We start from the raw sequence: 15,910 nt of genomic DNA, 5'->3' as shown, positions 1-15,910 counted from the left end.
GCAACCCACCTCAGTTTTCCCCTGGAGATGGAGTCGATGATTCTGAAGAGGCTCATCAGTGGAGAACGGCTGAAGGCAAAAAAGATTCCCATAAAACAAGCAAACAGCAAAGGAAAGGTCATATATTACACATTTATTATTTTGCGGGAACAATCCGATAAGCTTTTCATCTGCAGTATTGAAAAGATGTATTTCTAAAGTCTTCCTGCATTCATCCTGACAACACAATGGAAAGGATGCCTGTGTCTGATTGGCTGCTTTCGCAACCTCCCGGCTTGGGTATTTAACCCCCTCGACTTGTCGGGAGGCTGCTCAGAGCGCAGGCGGAGCAGGGAGGGGAGGTTTTACGCACAGCTAAGCACGGTGTGAACTCTGAACGCCAGGAACTCACACAAACAGCTTCGGGCCAATCAGAGGAATATTGATCTAAAACGTTGAGTTTGAGCACATCATAACAGCGCGGTCCGGTAAGTCGAGTGAAGCTGGTATTAATTTAATAATTAACATTTGATTCAATTTAAATATGGAGAGGCAACAACAAATGTATGTTATGTTATACTAGACTCCAATCTATCTATCTATCTATCTATCTATCTATCTATCTATCTATCTATCTATCTATCTATCTATCTGCAGTTTTTTGTATTTATTAACTGCTCTTGTGCGTCTGCTACTGCATTCTCCGGGCTTTTTGAAGTTTGCACTTTGCATGCCAAATATGTTTTGTTGCCATGTCATAGAGTTTTATATTTACTGCTTTGAACCCCATTTAGTCCTTTGTGCCGGAATTGGTGAATGCTTTAACCTACTTTCAGCCTGTTTTCTGATGCTCCTGCATGATCGTGTAGTTTTCGGACAGCTGCAGAGCTGAAAACGAGCGGCTTGTGCGCCGCATCACCAGCTGATCTCAGGCTGCGACCTTTGTCGCTTCCAGAACCTGCAAGCGCGCAGTCTTTGTCTTTAAAATGTGTGGCATGAATGCATCACAACACCATCAAAAGAGTAAAGCTTTGAAGAGCTTTTCCTTCTTGCTAGATAGGATTTATCGGATCTTTTCACCCTGGAGATCCTGCAGGGGACTGTCGGAGAAACATTTAACACTTTAATAGTGATTTTTTTTTTAAAGGAGGCTGTTTAACTATTACCTAAATTCAGGTTCGGTGGATTTGGAAACATTTGGAAGCATTTGTTTTTATCCCCTCACAGCCATGTAAAACGGCACTGTGATGATGTGCACATGATTTTAGACATTGCGCTTCTAAACAGCAGTGACAACGTGACGATGTTCAACAAATATTCCAATAAACTTTACTTATGCGGGATTTGTTTGCTCGGATATACAAGCTCCCAAGCTTTTTGTCTAAAAATACAGTTTTCAGGTTTATGCGCACTGTGTTCTCACTTTTTAAAAAAATGCATAACTTTCAGCGGCTGTATTCTGCCGCAGGGAATCATTTCAGTCATAAAGGCATGCGAAGCTTTATCTGATTGTTGCACTTTTATTGCCAACTAATTATCTAGCCAGCGCTATAAAATTAATGATAAAATGAAGCCACCTCCTTTCCACAGCTTGGGATGAAAACCACATGTTGCTTTCAACAGTCACATTTATTGTGTGCTGCTCGGATAATTCAGAATGTGATGATCCAAGAAAATTAAGACAGTTTGATGTCATTTCCTCACATCATGGACATCCTGGAAATTTATGCTGAGGATAAATGCTTCCTAAAATCTTCCTGCCATCTCTTACTTTGAGGTCACTCTCATGACTTCTGCCCTCTCCTTCATTGTAGCTCAGATACCCCCCTCCTTCATTCTGGCTCTCCCTTTCCTGTGCATTCCTCCCTATTTTATTGTCCTTCCAAATTGTACGGTAGATCAAGTTGTCAGTTTTCTCCTGTCCTGGCCTCTTGTGTCTTCCTGCATTTCATTGTTTTTAAAAACACAGTTTTCAACACTTCTCTGCGCTCCCACCTTCAGCCCCCACGCACAGGCATACACTATCTGACCACCGCAATATCCCTTCCACTGCTGCTCAGCTGGTTGCCAACGTTCCCCCTCCCTCTCTCTCAACCTCTTCAGATGTGGAGCCAGCAGAGCTAAAGGTTGGAGATGGTCTCTAAAGCCAAATCTATTAGATTAAGAGGATCGGGCCAGTTAAAACTCAGGTTTCTAATTAAATCAGACAATTCTGCTCTAACATAGCCTAATGAGCTGCCATGTTACACAACACAAAGGCATCATTCACATGACCGAGACATACGTTTGGACGATGGCCAGATTTTTCAAAACTGATTTCTTGTGATATGTGTGTGAGTTGACCCATGTGATTTTCTGTCTTTGTGTGTGAGAACAGAACCAACTAGTGTTTTTCAGTCAAATGCATTTATGAATAGCAGTTGTCTTTGAGCGAGTGTGTGTGTGTGTGTGTGCATGCGCTCAAGCGTATGTTGCTTCTTTTAGTGCAACTGCATTAAATTTTGCAAATGCAAGTGTATTCTGACATGACTATTTAAAAGTAACCCCGTGTGTCCGCAAATTGTTGCCTTTCCAAACCATCATGTCAAAGAGGTTTGCTCATCTGCGCCAAGATGAAGATTGTACCCATGTGTGTGTGAGTGTGTCTGTGTGGTGTGTGAGCGTGTGTGTACGTCTTCACCCCGATAGCATGTCTCTATAGACGCGGTTGTATTCGTCAATCAGCCCATTTATCCCTCCATGCTCCAGGCCATTCTGAGGGTGTGTGTGTGTGGTGGGGGGGCATGATACTCTAGAGGGCTCATAGCCAAGTTAGAGTCCTCTATGAGTGAAAGAAAGAATCAATGTTAGAGCGCACGGGACACACAAACACTGTTTTCATCAATATTTCATCCCTCCTGCTCCCTTTGATCACCAGCCTTTATTTTACAGCTTCTTTTTCATCGCACAAAAACGCTGCTTTGATGATGTGTTTAATATACGTGCACATGTACTCAGTTAAATATATTGTGACGCCTGTTGATTCAAGAGCAAATTGCTTACTCAGGATTGTGCTTGAAATGTTTGCTTTGTTTTATAATTACTGGATCGAGCGACAATAGGCTGGCTCAATGGTGTGGGGATGATTTTGCTCTTAGTTGATCCATGAACATACTGCAGGGGTCGCTGAGATTGTTAAACGGGTTTCTTTTTTTTAATTTCTTCAAAAAAAGAATTTTCACCATAAACCAAAGCACAGGAGAAATTTAAATTTGCACCTGGTGATGTTGGTCATGCTCAGAGGGGCATTATTATATGTAATAAACTTTTTAATAATCCATTCAGTAGTTATTTTTATAATTATTTGGTACAGAACTGTAAATGTGAACCCCAAATTGAAAAATCACAGGATCAGCAACAAGTACATATTTTATAGGGTAAACAAAAACACAGACGTGCTTTTGGCGTTCTAGATGAATCAAAAGTCATCCTCTTCAAACCATAAATATCTTTTTATGCGCCCTGAGAATCTAACATTTGTTAGAAATACTTTAGGCCAAAGCGGTGAACTCACCATCGTTGCTGGTTTTCACCTCAGCATGCATTCTGGAAGGCTTGTCTTCATTTCACACATGCAGCAAGTTTTCTGTTTTGATGGTTGAACTATTTTCTCTGCAGGACAACTTGGACTCAGACGTTGCCAGCTGTGGAGCAAGGCCCAGTGGGTGGATGCGTGTGTGTGCCTTAAGTGTTTGTTTTCTTACTTCTTTGCACCTTTGGGTGAGGCTTCTGTGAAGATGAGGGCCATCACACTGCTGTGTCTTCTGATGGTTGCGGAGGCTGCAGCCTCCAGGTTCGTCCGTGACTCCCAAAGTGGGCTTGAAGCTTTAGAACCCGGCAACAACAACGCATCAGTTGTTCTTCCACCCTCGCAGCCGGGCCGACCACGGAGCTCGCACCCCCCCATGTGCATAAACCCCACGGAGATCAAGCAAGCCTTCAAATATGTGAACACCATCATATCCTGCCTGATCTTTGTCGTGGGAATCATTGGCAACTCAACACTGCTCAGGATCATATATAAGAACAAATGTATGAGGAATGGACCCAATGTACTCATTGGCAGCTTGGCACTGGGAGACCTGTTATATATTGTCATCGCCATCCCCATCAATGTGTACAAGGTAACCAGATTTATACTATGTGTCTTTATGATTCTTTTCATAGTTTAACATCGACTGTACATAAAAGATGGACATAGCTACATTACCCACTGGTTGCTGGATTACCCCTCTGCCAGCTATGAGTCTGTTTGTCTGTTGTTTTTTGTGGCTTCATTTTGGAGTTTGTCACTTTAATGTGATCTCTGTCTCTCAGGTCTCTAATTCAGAAACTGTTTGCTGTGTTAAAATCACACAGTTATATCTTTGAATAAAATTCAATTCACTGTTAATACAAGTGAAAGTTTCGCATGACAAAGTCTTCATTAAATAATTTAGCCGACTTACACAATATGTAGAAACTTAATATTGATTCAGTTTATTACCAAAGCTGAGGATGCATCTAGTATTTTACTTTAGTATTACTTCAAGCTAAAGCAGTTTACATTGCCTAAAATGTAAACCTGATAATTGTAATTTTTTCTGCCGGAGGTTTCTTCCTGTTAAAAGGGAGTTTTTCCTTCCCACTGTCGCCAAAGTGCTTGCTCATAGGGGGTCATATGATTGTTGGGTTTTTCTCTGTATCTATGAAGCGCCTTGAGGCAACTTTTGTTGTGATTTGGCGCTATATAAATAAAATTGAATTGAATAAATAAATCAGGTTTATTTATTGCTTTGTAAGATTTGATGTTGCAGACTTGTCTACCTAAAACTTCAAGGGATTGTCAAACCCATAAAAAGGCAGATGTAAAGTGTTATGCTAGGATTTTCATAGAAAGGACTTTATTCACTTGCACTATCCAATGGTCAGAGATTTTAGTGCAGCCAGACAATCCCAGCCTGCAAGAGCTTATTAAACCAAAAAAAATATTCGAAACTCTTTTGCGGGAGTATTAAGATGCATTTCAACTTTTTGATTTAATGAAGAAACATTTAGAGTGCGAAGGCTTTACAACCTCTGATAGATTAGCGAACAGTACAGATTGCTGTGAGCAGCTGAAAAATATAAAGTCCCTTCTGATATTCAGATGTGTGGCCATAATTTGTTGTTACACATGCTGTCCTGACCCTGAGCAGAACTTATTGCCCCTGGGAGATGGACTTGGCAGTCACGAGGAACATGCTGTTGTTGCTTTTGGCATTAGAAGCTGTATTAATGAAAGAAGACACGAGGAAAGAAGGACCCCTAAATGGACCTCAAAGAGGTCTGCCCGCATGTTTACACAGGTGAACTTCTTACATTTACAAAACTCTCTCCTCTCCGTCTCTTTTTCCTGCAGCTGTTAGCCGAGGACTGGCCATTTGGCGTGTACGTCTGTAAGCTGATGCCGTTCATCCAGAAAGCGTCGGTGGGAATCACCGTCCTCAGCTTGTGCGCACTCAGTATTGACCGGTGAGTACACCACTACTCCACACACATACATAGACACTGACAAGTGTTAGTATTAAAAGCAGCTAATGGATGTCTCTGTTTATAGCTACCATGCAGTGACATCATGGAGCAGGGTGAAAGGGATGGGAATCCCACTGTGGAAAGCTGTGGAGGTGACACTGATCTGGCTGCTTGCTGTGGTGCTGGCAGTTCCCGAGGCGCTCGCATTCGACATGTTGGAGATACCATACAGAGGCACCAAGCTGAGGGTTTGCCTGTTGCATCCAGAACAGACCACAAGCTTTATGAAGGTAACCACCAGATTGTCACAGTCAAGTCAAAATTTACAGCATCACAATGTAGAGGTCACCAGTATGAGGTGGAAAAACTGCACAAGTACTTTTTATATAAATGTATTAAGGTCATAAGATGTTAGTTGTTGCAAAAAGGTGTCCTTTGCTACCTTCGGTTTCCCAATTTCCATCACTGTGCACAGAATTTAACAAGATATTGTTAAACTCTTCTACAGTAAATACAGAACTACATTTTGGCCTATACTCTTATTTCTGCAACATGATCACGTTGTCCACCATGTTAATTTGGGCTGTCAGCTTGATAGCATTCTCTAAAAATCACTTAAACACTGGGCTAACAACTGGCAATGATGACATTTTCATTAAAATGCAAGACACTTAACACAATAAATAACATACAAGCTCTTCCTCCCCTCACCCCCAGCCAGTAACTGCAGATGGCTCCCTGAGCCTGGTTCTACTGGAGGTTTCTTCCTGTTAACGGGAGTTTTTTCACCCCACTGTCACCAAGTGCTTTGCTCATAGGAGGTCATGTGATTGTTGGATAGTTTTCTCTGTATTATTGTAGGATCTTTATCTTACAATATAAGGAGCCTTGAGACAACTATTGTTGCGATTTGGTGCTATATAAATAAAATTAAATAAAATGAATTAAATTAAAGGTGACTAGTGTTTTGCTATAAACAGAATAAATTTGAGATATGCTAAACTAAGGGTGTCATAACATTATAATTTACACCATCAGTTTGCAAAACAGATGATAAACAGCCTGAGAAATACGAAGTGTAGAAACAACAACATGTCTCAGGCATTTTGCCTTCAGTACGGAAAAACTAAACTGTTGTAAATCGAAGAAATGCATCAGCACAGCTCCATGTGTTGATCACAGAACATGCTTTTGCCCGGGGAAGTCGTGTGTAATATTTGTTGGCAAGAATGTGGTAAGAGTTAGATTCCAGGCTGAACCTAATTTATAGCAGAAAGAGCTTAAAATGATGTAGGTACCTTCTTGAAACGTTGTGGATGTACCTCACAGAACTCCTGTTCGCTTATTAAAGCCTCCCGTAGGCTACATTAACTTGCAGCTGCACATTATTCCCACTTACATCAGTGGTCTACACCAAAAGTGGAAAAAAATCCACTGTCCTGTTTTGTAATTTTTTAAAGAAAGCGATCGGGATCTGCGCTAAACTAAAATAGTTTCTTCTTTCCACCATGTCCTTTGTCCTTTTGCACTTTCATAAAATCGAGTTTGTTAGTCTTTGAATAATCCTGCCAACAATTACAGACAGGGTGGCAGTTTAAAGAAGAAGAACAACACACAATATCTAAGTTAGGCGATGGGCCACCATGTGCTTCTAGAACAGTTTCAGTGTGCCTCGTCATTGGTGATTCACATAATTATAAACTCATCAAATCACACGACGACCTCTCTGCAGATAGGTGAAACTGCTGCAGCTGATCAGAGAGGAAGCGACCTCTCCCGTCAGGACTAAAATGTTTGATGCTGCCGGGTCAAAGGTTCAGATTTTTCCTTTAATTTGTCTGCCGTCTGAACCTCCGCCTTAGCTGAGAAAATATGAAAACCAGCAACATGGAAAAACTCCAAACAGCTGGATACTTACATCTTTCTGAGATATATGATCGAAACAACTTCAGTTTGGCAGAGAGGAGTTATGTATCAATTCAAAATGTTTGATAGGGATTATTAAACTTTCCCACAAACACATGGTCAAAGTTATCCAGCATGTTGATTTGGATCTGTTAGGATTGGGCTGAGGGGGAATAAACCCCTTGGATTCTATTCAGCTTGCACCTGATGTTACTTTCGAGTGCAAATGTCAACAGAATGGTTCTCTTCAAAGTAAAGCGCCTGGACAGCAATGATACAATTAGAGTGTTTCTTTAATCAGGTTCCTTTTATCACTCTGCCAGTAAGTTATTAGTGACAGCAAAGAAATGCAATACAACACACTGCAGGCAAAACATGTCAAATTACTTTTTCACAGTTCATTGATAAAGCCACGCAGCAGGATCAAAATCACAAAGATATTTTGATTCTTTTAAATCTGAAGGAAGGAACCACACAGTTCAGTGGAAACAAAGCAGGAAGCTGGCTTTTAATGTGTCATCAGGATTCGAATTATCTTATAAACCTACAATGTCAGCTTTGATCAATAGTCAGATTTAAGCTGATTATTGCTATGAATCAAGGTACTGTTTATTAGTCATAAGCCACTCCTCATTTCTTTACAATCTCCAGGAAACCAGAGTTTCTGTTATTTTTTTTAAGTCCTCCAGGCTTTCTGAAGGTCTTTCAAAGTTTTTATTTAGTTTGGACATCGCCTGCATCATCACACATTTTTAGTCCGGTCCTTGTGCCTAAACATTTTTAGAGGATCTTTGTTTCCCTTTGTTTTTTCATTTGTTAAACTGCTTAACATTAATCTATGAGGGATGAGTAAATGTTGTCTACACATAACAGTCAACTTGGCAAAAAAAAAAGTTTAAATTGTATCGTTAGGCACCTTTTTAAATGCAGCCTGTCATAAAAACCACATTATTTGTTCTCATTTCTTGAGCTGAATTAAAAAAGAAAAAAACAGAAAAACACAGCAAAGTTTTTGAAGCCAAATAATGTTTGCATTAAAATAATATTCTGCACCATCAAGGTGTTTCCCAAAAACATGTTTTGGTGCAAAAGAAGTGGCTGGCCTAAAAAAAAGATGTATCCAATTATCTATGTCAGAAGAATCGTATCTGAAAATTATGTCCTTAAGAAATAAGAAAGTCATCATCAGCATGTATGTAAAAGTTCAGTGTCTGCAGCATCTGTAAAACACCGTGGAGGCTCTGTCATGTTTTGGCTTTCAAGGTTGCTGCAATTTTACAAACTCGTATTTTTCCTTGTATGCTGTATTTCCATGTATGTTTTCACCTATTTCCACTTTTCCTAGGAAAATTTAAAAAAAAAAAACAGAGGGGTGGCTCAAGACTTTTTCACAGTACTGTAAAATATAATACACACAATTTTATGTTGGTTTAACAAAGTAAATATTCAAGCTGAAATATCAGCAACAATATCAACATTATCCATATAAGCAAAGATTAGCAAAGATGCAGCTAATCCACCAAAGACATACAACAGGCCAGGAAAACAGTGATTATGTTGATGACGCAGAGTTCTGGGAAACTTGTGGATCAAATGAGATACAAATGGATTTATGTACTTAGACCAAAGTTGCACTGTACCTGCCTTTTACAGGTTTAACATGACATTATCTTGAAAAATAGATATGTATTTTTTCCAGTACCCTTGTTTTGTTTTTTTCCCAGTTCTACAAGGAAGCAAAGGACTGGTGGCTGTTTGGCTTCTATTTCTGTTTCCCTCTGGTCTGCACGGGAATCTTCTACACTCTCATGTCCTGTGAGATGCTCAGCCGCAAAAAAGGCATGCGCATCGCACTCAATGACCACATGAAGCAGGTAGAGATGCAGATGACAGCCATGCTGGGAACCATTACACTGATTAGCTTATGCAATGGCGATGTCTGCTATAATTTACAAGAATCACTTCTTCTCAGAGAGTACTGGTCACTCAAACTAATGACTAAATTCACTGGCACAGTGGATCTTTATATTAGTTTGTGAAATACAGCTAACCAATGACAGCAAAAACTTTCTTTCTGTACACCACACATTACAGTAACCTGTGAATTGTGATTAGATCAAGAGCTGGGTATGGTCACCTTACTGTTCCTCTGATTTCTTTGTGTGTGTGTGTGCTGCAGAGGAGGGAAGTAGCAAAGACAGTGTTCTGCTTGGTGTTGATTTTTGCTTTCTGCTGGCTGCCCCTTCATCTCAGCCGTATTCTGAAGAAAACAATCTATGAGGAGGATGACCCCGACCGCTGTGAGCTGCTCAGGTAGGCACGTAGATAGCCAGTGCGATTGTTCTCCATTCTGAACCTTCCTGTAATCTTGCATGTAAACCTTGGCTTTTTTATCTGTCAGTTTCCTGTTAGTGATGGATTACATTGGAATCAACATGGCCTCCATAAACTCCTGCATTAACCCGATTGCCCTCTACTTTGTCAGCCAAAAGTTTAAAAACTGTTTCCAGGTATGCAATAAAATTACAAATGTGGTTTTACAAGAAAACCTATTTGTCAAAAGTCTAAACCTTATATATTTTTTTGCTGTTTCGTAGTCTTGCCTGTGTTGCTGGTGTTACAGAACATCTCATCTGGATGACCAAGGACGCTGGAAGGGCTCATGCCACGGTAACGGACTAGACCGCTCCAGCTCCCGTTCCAGTCAGAAATACACAAGCTCTTCATAAATGCAAACACACAGACACACTAATTGCACACCTCCTCCTGTACACACCAGTGCTCCCATCAGGGACAAACAGCAGTCTCAGTGCCGACAAACTGGCCTTCAGATCAGAGTCAGAAGGGGAACCTGGAGTCACTTCTACAGGACTCGCCGCAGACTGAAAGACTCAAAGATCAACCCCAAAATGCTGATGAAATAATGGAAGTGTGCCTCCTCAGGCTGTAATAGTAAATGCAAAAGCTTTGATGAAACCGATGCTACATAAACACGTTCATATTCCTACGCTGAGGCCTCTCTAGAGGACAACTCGGTGACACTAAAAATGCATTTATACAGAATGTTTATTCAAACCACTATGTAAATGTATGTACAGTATTATTTACATATAGAGTGCAAACTTACCATCATATTTAGCCTTAGTACTTTGTGTAGCTATGAATAAGCACTGAAAAACACTACCTGTTGAAGCTTTATTACCTCACGGGGAAAGCTAGAGGGAAACTGTGACCCTTAGTAATTTTACAATGTAGCTTCTATTTTTCTAAGAAAACAACACAAAGCACACGGAGAGCTTGTGTTACCTAAAGACGTGAGGTGTCCACGTGTTATTATTGCCAAATATTTCACCTCTATCGGAGAGCAGTAATGTTTCTGTGGCTGGAAATTAGTCTGAAAATGCTTTGTGAGAGCTGTTTAAGTAATACATTTCTGAGCCATGTAAAAGCTTTTGGGAAGGAAAAAGAAATTTGCTGGTTAAGCTGTATGTAAGTGAATGATTTAAAAACTCACATAACAAGGGAAGGTTAAAAAGTTCCACAACACAGCCCATAAAAAGCTGAGGTCAGACATGACTTAAATGAGGCATCATGGACCTGTAACTTGTGCAGAGAGCAACCATCGACTTTTGTTTCAAACAGACTCAGCTTTTATGTTGAGGATCGTTACTAGGAATGACAGCTGGGTGCTCAGACCCAGAGACCAAACGGGAAATTGCAGTGGAAGAGCTTGCAGCTTTGAACGAGGAGTGTGACCAGGAGCACACATATTCTTCTTATTATCATTATTATCTATTTTTTAAACAGTAAATTAGTCTCCCAGGGTCAGACAGTCGAAGCAGGGCTGGGCTGTAATGTCCTGAGTAGGGTTTTCGCAATACTAGAATTCCGACACTCAGGAAAATACTCAATACCTGATGCTATTTCTAACACCGCAGATGAAAAAATGACAAAATAGGCATACTTCTTTTAAAATATTAGAACAATGCTGGTTCATGCAAAGGATTGAACCACAGCCCTGTTCATTTTCTGTGCTTCTGTTGACTTAGTCCCACGTTTTTGTTGCTGAACAGAGTTGAAGAGGTAGGCTGCCAGTGAGAAATGAAACAGTTTTTTTTACAAAAACAACTGTGCCTTCGTGTTAAATTAACAGTCCATTAACTTTACAGACAGGCAGGACTGATAAAATCTGCTGCCTAGCTCCAAAATTACCGTTAATATTTCATTATTAGCCATAGCTGCTAGCTTAATGATAACAGACAACTAACATGGGTTAGCTGCTAACAGTTAAATGGCTAATGCTAACATTTATGCCAGTCAGATTAATGTTTGTGTTAACTAAGTAATACTTAATGTGTTTGAAACAGGAGTTTTACTGACCTCTCAAACTTCCTCAGAAAGACAGGATATAAATTAAGATGCTTTGCGAGTCTGTTGATGCGTTCAGCTGCTAGTGTGGGGAGGGGCCGTGCTGCATGAACTTGTCTGTCTAGACTTCTGTGGTGAGTCTTTGTAGAGCCTGCAAAGTCACCTGTGTAACTGACCAATGTCATTGCCAGCATTTGTGTACGTGCAAGTGCATTACATGTTAATTACCCCGTGGCTGTGTCTCTGTTTGTATGCCAGCCAACAGAAACAAACAAAACGCTTTTTGAAGAAAAATCTAATCTAATCTAACATCATCTCACAATGAGAAGGATAAAGGTAGCTGAAAGTAAAGTGAATACAAGCACTTAATAATCACATATAAATCTAATATAAAAACTCCCCATCAGAAGGAACACATTTATTCTGTATTCACAACATTGTCACTTGGGGAGAAAAAATTGCATGTTACAGTTCATTTTAAGAAAATGGGACAGTGCCAATATTAATAACACTCAGTCCAGTGATAAAGAAAAGCCTAGGATGAACCCATTTTATGTAGCCTAATTTCAGTACAGTGTTTCTAAGATGTGGTTAGAAACGCTTTCACTGTTCTCAGTAATCGTGAAATGTGCGTATTCTGAGAATCCAGACAACGTGTTTGCCGTCATTTGGAAGACTGAAATAGAGCACACTGAAATATGTTTATCATTTTAACGCCTGGACACAACATCAATCAAGTCAGCTGATCATGCAGTATGTGACTCATTAAAATCTATTTCTTGCCATTTTGAGCCTGCTTTTAGCTGCATCTAAGTGATTGTACAACTTTGTAAGTTTCCTTTGTAAGTGGGACCAACAAGCTGAGACACGTCGGTAATTTGACCTGGACGATCAAGTTAAATGTTTATATCCCCTTATGTCTGAAATCACATTTATATTAGTATGCAGTAATAAATATCATTTTATAGCACTTGTGTTGTTTGAGGGTTTTTGTTTGAGTCATTGCAGGTCAGTAGAGATGCCGTCAAAAATTGACACAATACAACATGTTACATAAAGTAGAAAACGGTGAACAAAACAACCCGTCTTCTCTGTCAATAACAGCTTGTAGAAGCTTAAATGTGATTTTATAAACATAATGCTTTCTTTTTCTTAGAAGAAGCTGCATTTGGTTTGCATTTGATATCACAGATCATAAAATGGCAACTTGTGAAACGTCTTGACTTTACTGCTGACAAATAGAGAAACTGATTCCAAGAAGCGGGTCTTGTGGTGATTTACTGTAGACAGAATGTGAGAAAAAGATCTTTAACAACTGTTCACATTACAGATCTCTTTAATCTCACAAAACTGGCTGTTGTCACAAAACAACATAGCTGAGTCCTGAGGTCAAACGGAGACGGCGCTGCACTGGATTCCTGGAACAACTTAATTAAAGAATTTAAGCATAAAATCCTCTATTGGCATGTTTACAAGGACTTCAAGGCAAATATTTAAAGATTAGAAAAATAATATTCACTTTATAGGACTTTCTGAGCTCCTACGCCAGACACTTTGGAGAGTTCCAATATGTTTTACATAAACATGGTTTGGGCTAGAACTTCATCCTGCTTCTATTCAATTCTAAACTTCATGACGCTGACAAAACCACATCAACACTCAAAATTATTGTTTGTTAAGAGAATTATATATTCATAGCAATGCTTCAGTGTCCCAGTGCTGCTGTCAACAACCACATGTCCAAGTAAACAGTATTTAAAGTTTGTGACCATGTTTCATGTGGTTCTCTGTCATTATATAAGTTTCGTGGTGTATTTTGCATTTGTGCATGACTGGCACATTAAACTGGGATTTCGAATTAAATCATTTTGAAAACCACAGCAGTGGCATCAATGCATTATTTCTCTATTAGTCATCCCACGTTACAGTGGTTATTGAGCACTTGTCTTTCTACATTTCTGCATAAAAATGACCTTGAAGATTAAAAGATTTTCATGAAATTCAGGGAAAAAAATCAAAATTACACCTACAGTGGGGCAAAAAAGTATTTAGTCAGCCACCGATTGTGCAAGTTCCCCCACTTAAAATGATGACAGAGGTCAGTAATTTGCACCAGAGGTACACTTCAACTGTGAGAGACAGAATGTGAAAAAAAAATCCATGAATCCACATGGTAGGATTTGTAAAGAATTTATTCGTAAATCAGGGTGGAAAATAAGTATTTGGTCACCTCAAACAAGGAAAATCTCTGGCTCTCACAGACCTGTAACGTCTTCTGTAAGAAGCTTTTCTGTCCCCCACTCGTTACCTGTATGAATGGCACCTGTTTGAACTCATCATCTGTATAAAAGACACCTGTCCACAGCCTCAAACAGTCAGACTCCAAACTCCGCCATGGCCAAGACCAAAGAGCTTTCGAAGGACACCAGGAAAAGTATTGTAGACCTGCACCAGACTGGGAAGAGTGAATCTACAATAGGCAAGCAGCTTGGTGTGAAAAAATCAACTGTGGGAGCAATCATCAGAAAATGGAAGACATACAAGACCACTGATAATCTCCCTCGATCTGGGGCTCCACGCAAGATCTCATCCCGTGGGGTCAAAATGATCATGAGAACGGTGAGCAAAGATCCCAGAACCACACGGGGGGACCTGGTGAATGACCTGCAGAGAGCTGGGACCAAAGTAACAAAGGTCACCATCAGTAACACACTACAACGGCAGGGAATCAAATCCCGCAGTGCCAGACGTGTTCCGCTGCTGAAGCCAGTGCATGTCCAGGCCCGTCTGAAGTTTGCCAGAGAGCACATGGATGATACAGCAGAGGATTGGGAGAATGTCATGTGGTCAGATGAAACCAAAGTAGAACTTTTTGGTATAAACTCAACTCGTCGTGTTTGGAGGAAGAAGAATACTGAGTTGCATCCCAAGAACACCATACCTACTGTGAAGCATGGGGGTGGAAACATCATGCTATGGGGCTGTTTTTCTGCCAAGGGGACAGGACGACTGATCCGTGTTAAGGACAGAATGAATGGGGCCATGTATCGTGAGATTTTGAGCCAAAACCTCCTTCCATCAGTGAGAACTTTGAAGATGAAACGAGGCTGGGTCTTCCAACATGACAATGATCCAAAACACACCGCCCGGGCAACAAAGGAGTGGCTCCGTAAGAAGCATTTGAAAGTCCTGGAGTGGCCTAGCCAGTCTCCAGACCTCAACCCCATAGAAAATCTGTGGCGGGAGTTGAAAGTCCGTGTTGCTCGGCGACAGCCCCAAAACATCACTGCTCTCGAGAAGATCTGCATGGAGGAATGGGCCAAAATACCAGCTACTGTGTGTGCAAACCTGGTAAAGACCTATAGTAAACGTTTGACCTCTGTTATTGCCAACAAAGGTTATGTTACAAAGTATTGAGTTGTATTTTTGTTATTGACCAAATACTTATTTTCCACCCTGATTTACGAATAAATTCTTTACAAATCCTACCATGTGGATTCATGGATTTTTTTTTTTCACATTCTGTCTCTCACAGTTGAAGTGTACCTCTGGTGCAAATTACTGACCTCTGTCATCATTTTAAGTGGGGGAACTTGCACAATCGGTGGCTGACTAAATACTTTTTTGCCCCACTGTACATGGGATGGGGCAAAAGTTTAAGAATTTCTTGATTTAGTGGATAATTTAAAGGTAAAATTAGGAGACACATGTTATCAATCCATTGAATGAAAATCGGGCGTGGATGGTGGGTTTTTGATGTTTTTAAGTGAACAACAACAACAACATGACTGGAACAACAGGGATCTATCAAAGGCTGATCTTTACAAAACACATTTGAGGGAGTGGATCGTAGTTGGTGTTGATGCTCATGCAGCTGTAAGAGGTTACAAAACCATCCCAGAACAATTCAGACTCCACAAGTCCAATCAGTCAGACAGATGGTGTTCAACTATGAAGGAGAGGTTGACAATCAAAGATCATTCCCACAGCAAACCATGTTACAGTCATCAAGGTCACAAAGGAACAGTCGCAGGCCTCTCTCTCTCTTTCTTGGCTAATGTTTGTGTTGATGACTCCACCATCAGGAGAACGGCGAACGGCAATCGTGTGCATGGAACGGCTTCAA

At 40.4% G+C, this 15,910-nt stretch overlaps 1 protein-coding gene across 1 annotated transcript; it reads left to right on the top strand.

Moving 5' to 3' along the window:
* The first annotated feature begins 304 nt into the window (after positions 1 to 304).
* LOC102298375 (endothelin receptor type B) lies at positions 305 to 12,754 on the top strand. The gene is made up of 9 exons (XM_005916554.2): positions 305 to 467; positions 3,637 to 4,142; positions 5,399 to 5,511; positions 5,597 to 5,801; positions 9,141 to 9,290; positions 9,596 to 9,729; positions 9,818 to 9,926; positions 10,014 to 10,086; positions 10,196 to 12,754. The coding sequence occupies exons 2-9, from the start codon at positions 3,756 to 3,758 to the stop codon at positions 10,300 to 10,302; spliced, it is 1,278 nt and encodes a 425-aa protein (XP_005916616.1). The 5' UTR covers positions 305 to 467; positions 3,637 to 3,755; the 3' UTR covers positions 10,303 to 12,754.
* The last annotated feature ends 3,156 nt before the right edge of the window (positions 12,755 to 15,910 follow it).

This window comes from Haplochromis burtoni, unplaced genomic scaffold (assembly GCF_018398535.1).
Source record: "Haplochromis burtoni strain Fernald_Lab_line unplaced genomic scaffold, NCSU_Asbu1 Contig_19, whole genome shotgun sequence".
Lineage (NCBI taxonomy): Eukaryota > Metazoa > Chordata > Actinopteri > Cichliformes > Cichlidae > Haplochromis > Haplochromis burtoni.
The sequence above is the reverse complement of the archived record's forward strand: the minus strand, read 5'-3'. Positions and strand labels throughout refer to the sequence as shown.

Bases quoted from the DNA above. Each gene is read 5' to 3' on its own strand.
- LOC102298375 (XM_005916554.2), top strand. From the start codon at position 3,756: ATGAGGGCCATCACACTGCTGTGTCTTCTGATGGTTGCGGAGGCTGCA. The intron at 9,730-9,817 runs GTAGGCACGTAG...TTTATCTGTCAG, and splicing joins GACCGCTGTGAGCTGCTCAG to TTTCCTGTTAGTGATGGATT. The intron at 9,927-10,013 runs GTATGCAATAAA...GCTGTTTCGTAG, and splicing joins AGTTTAAAAACTGTTTCCAG to TCTTGCCTGTGTTGCTGGTG.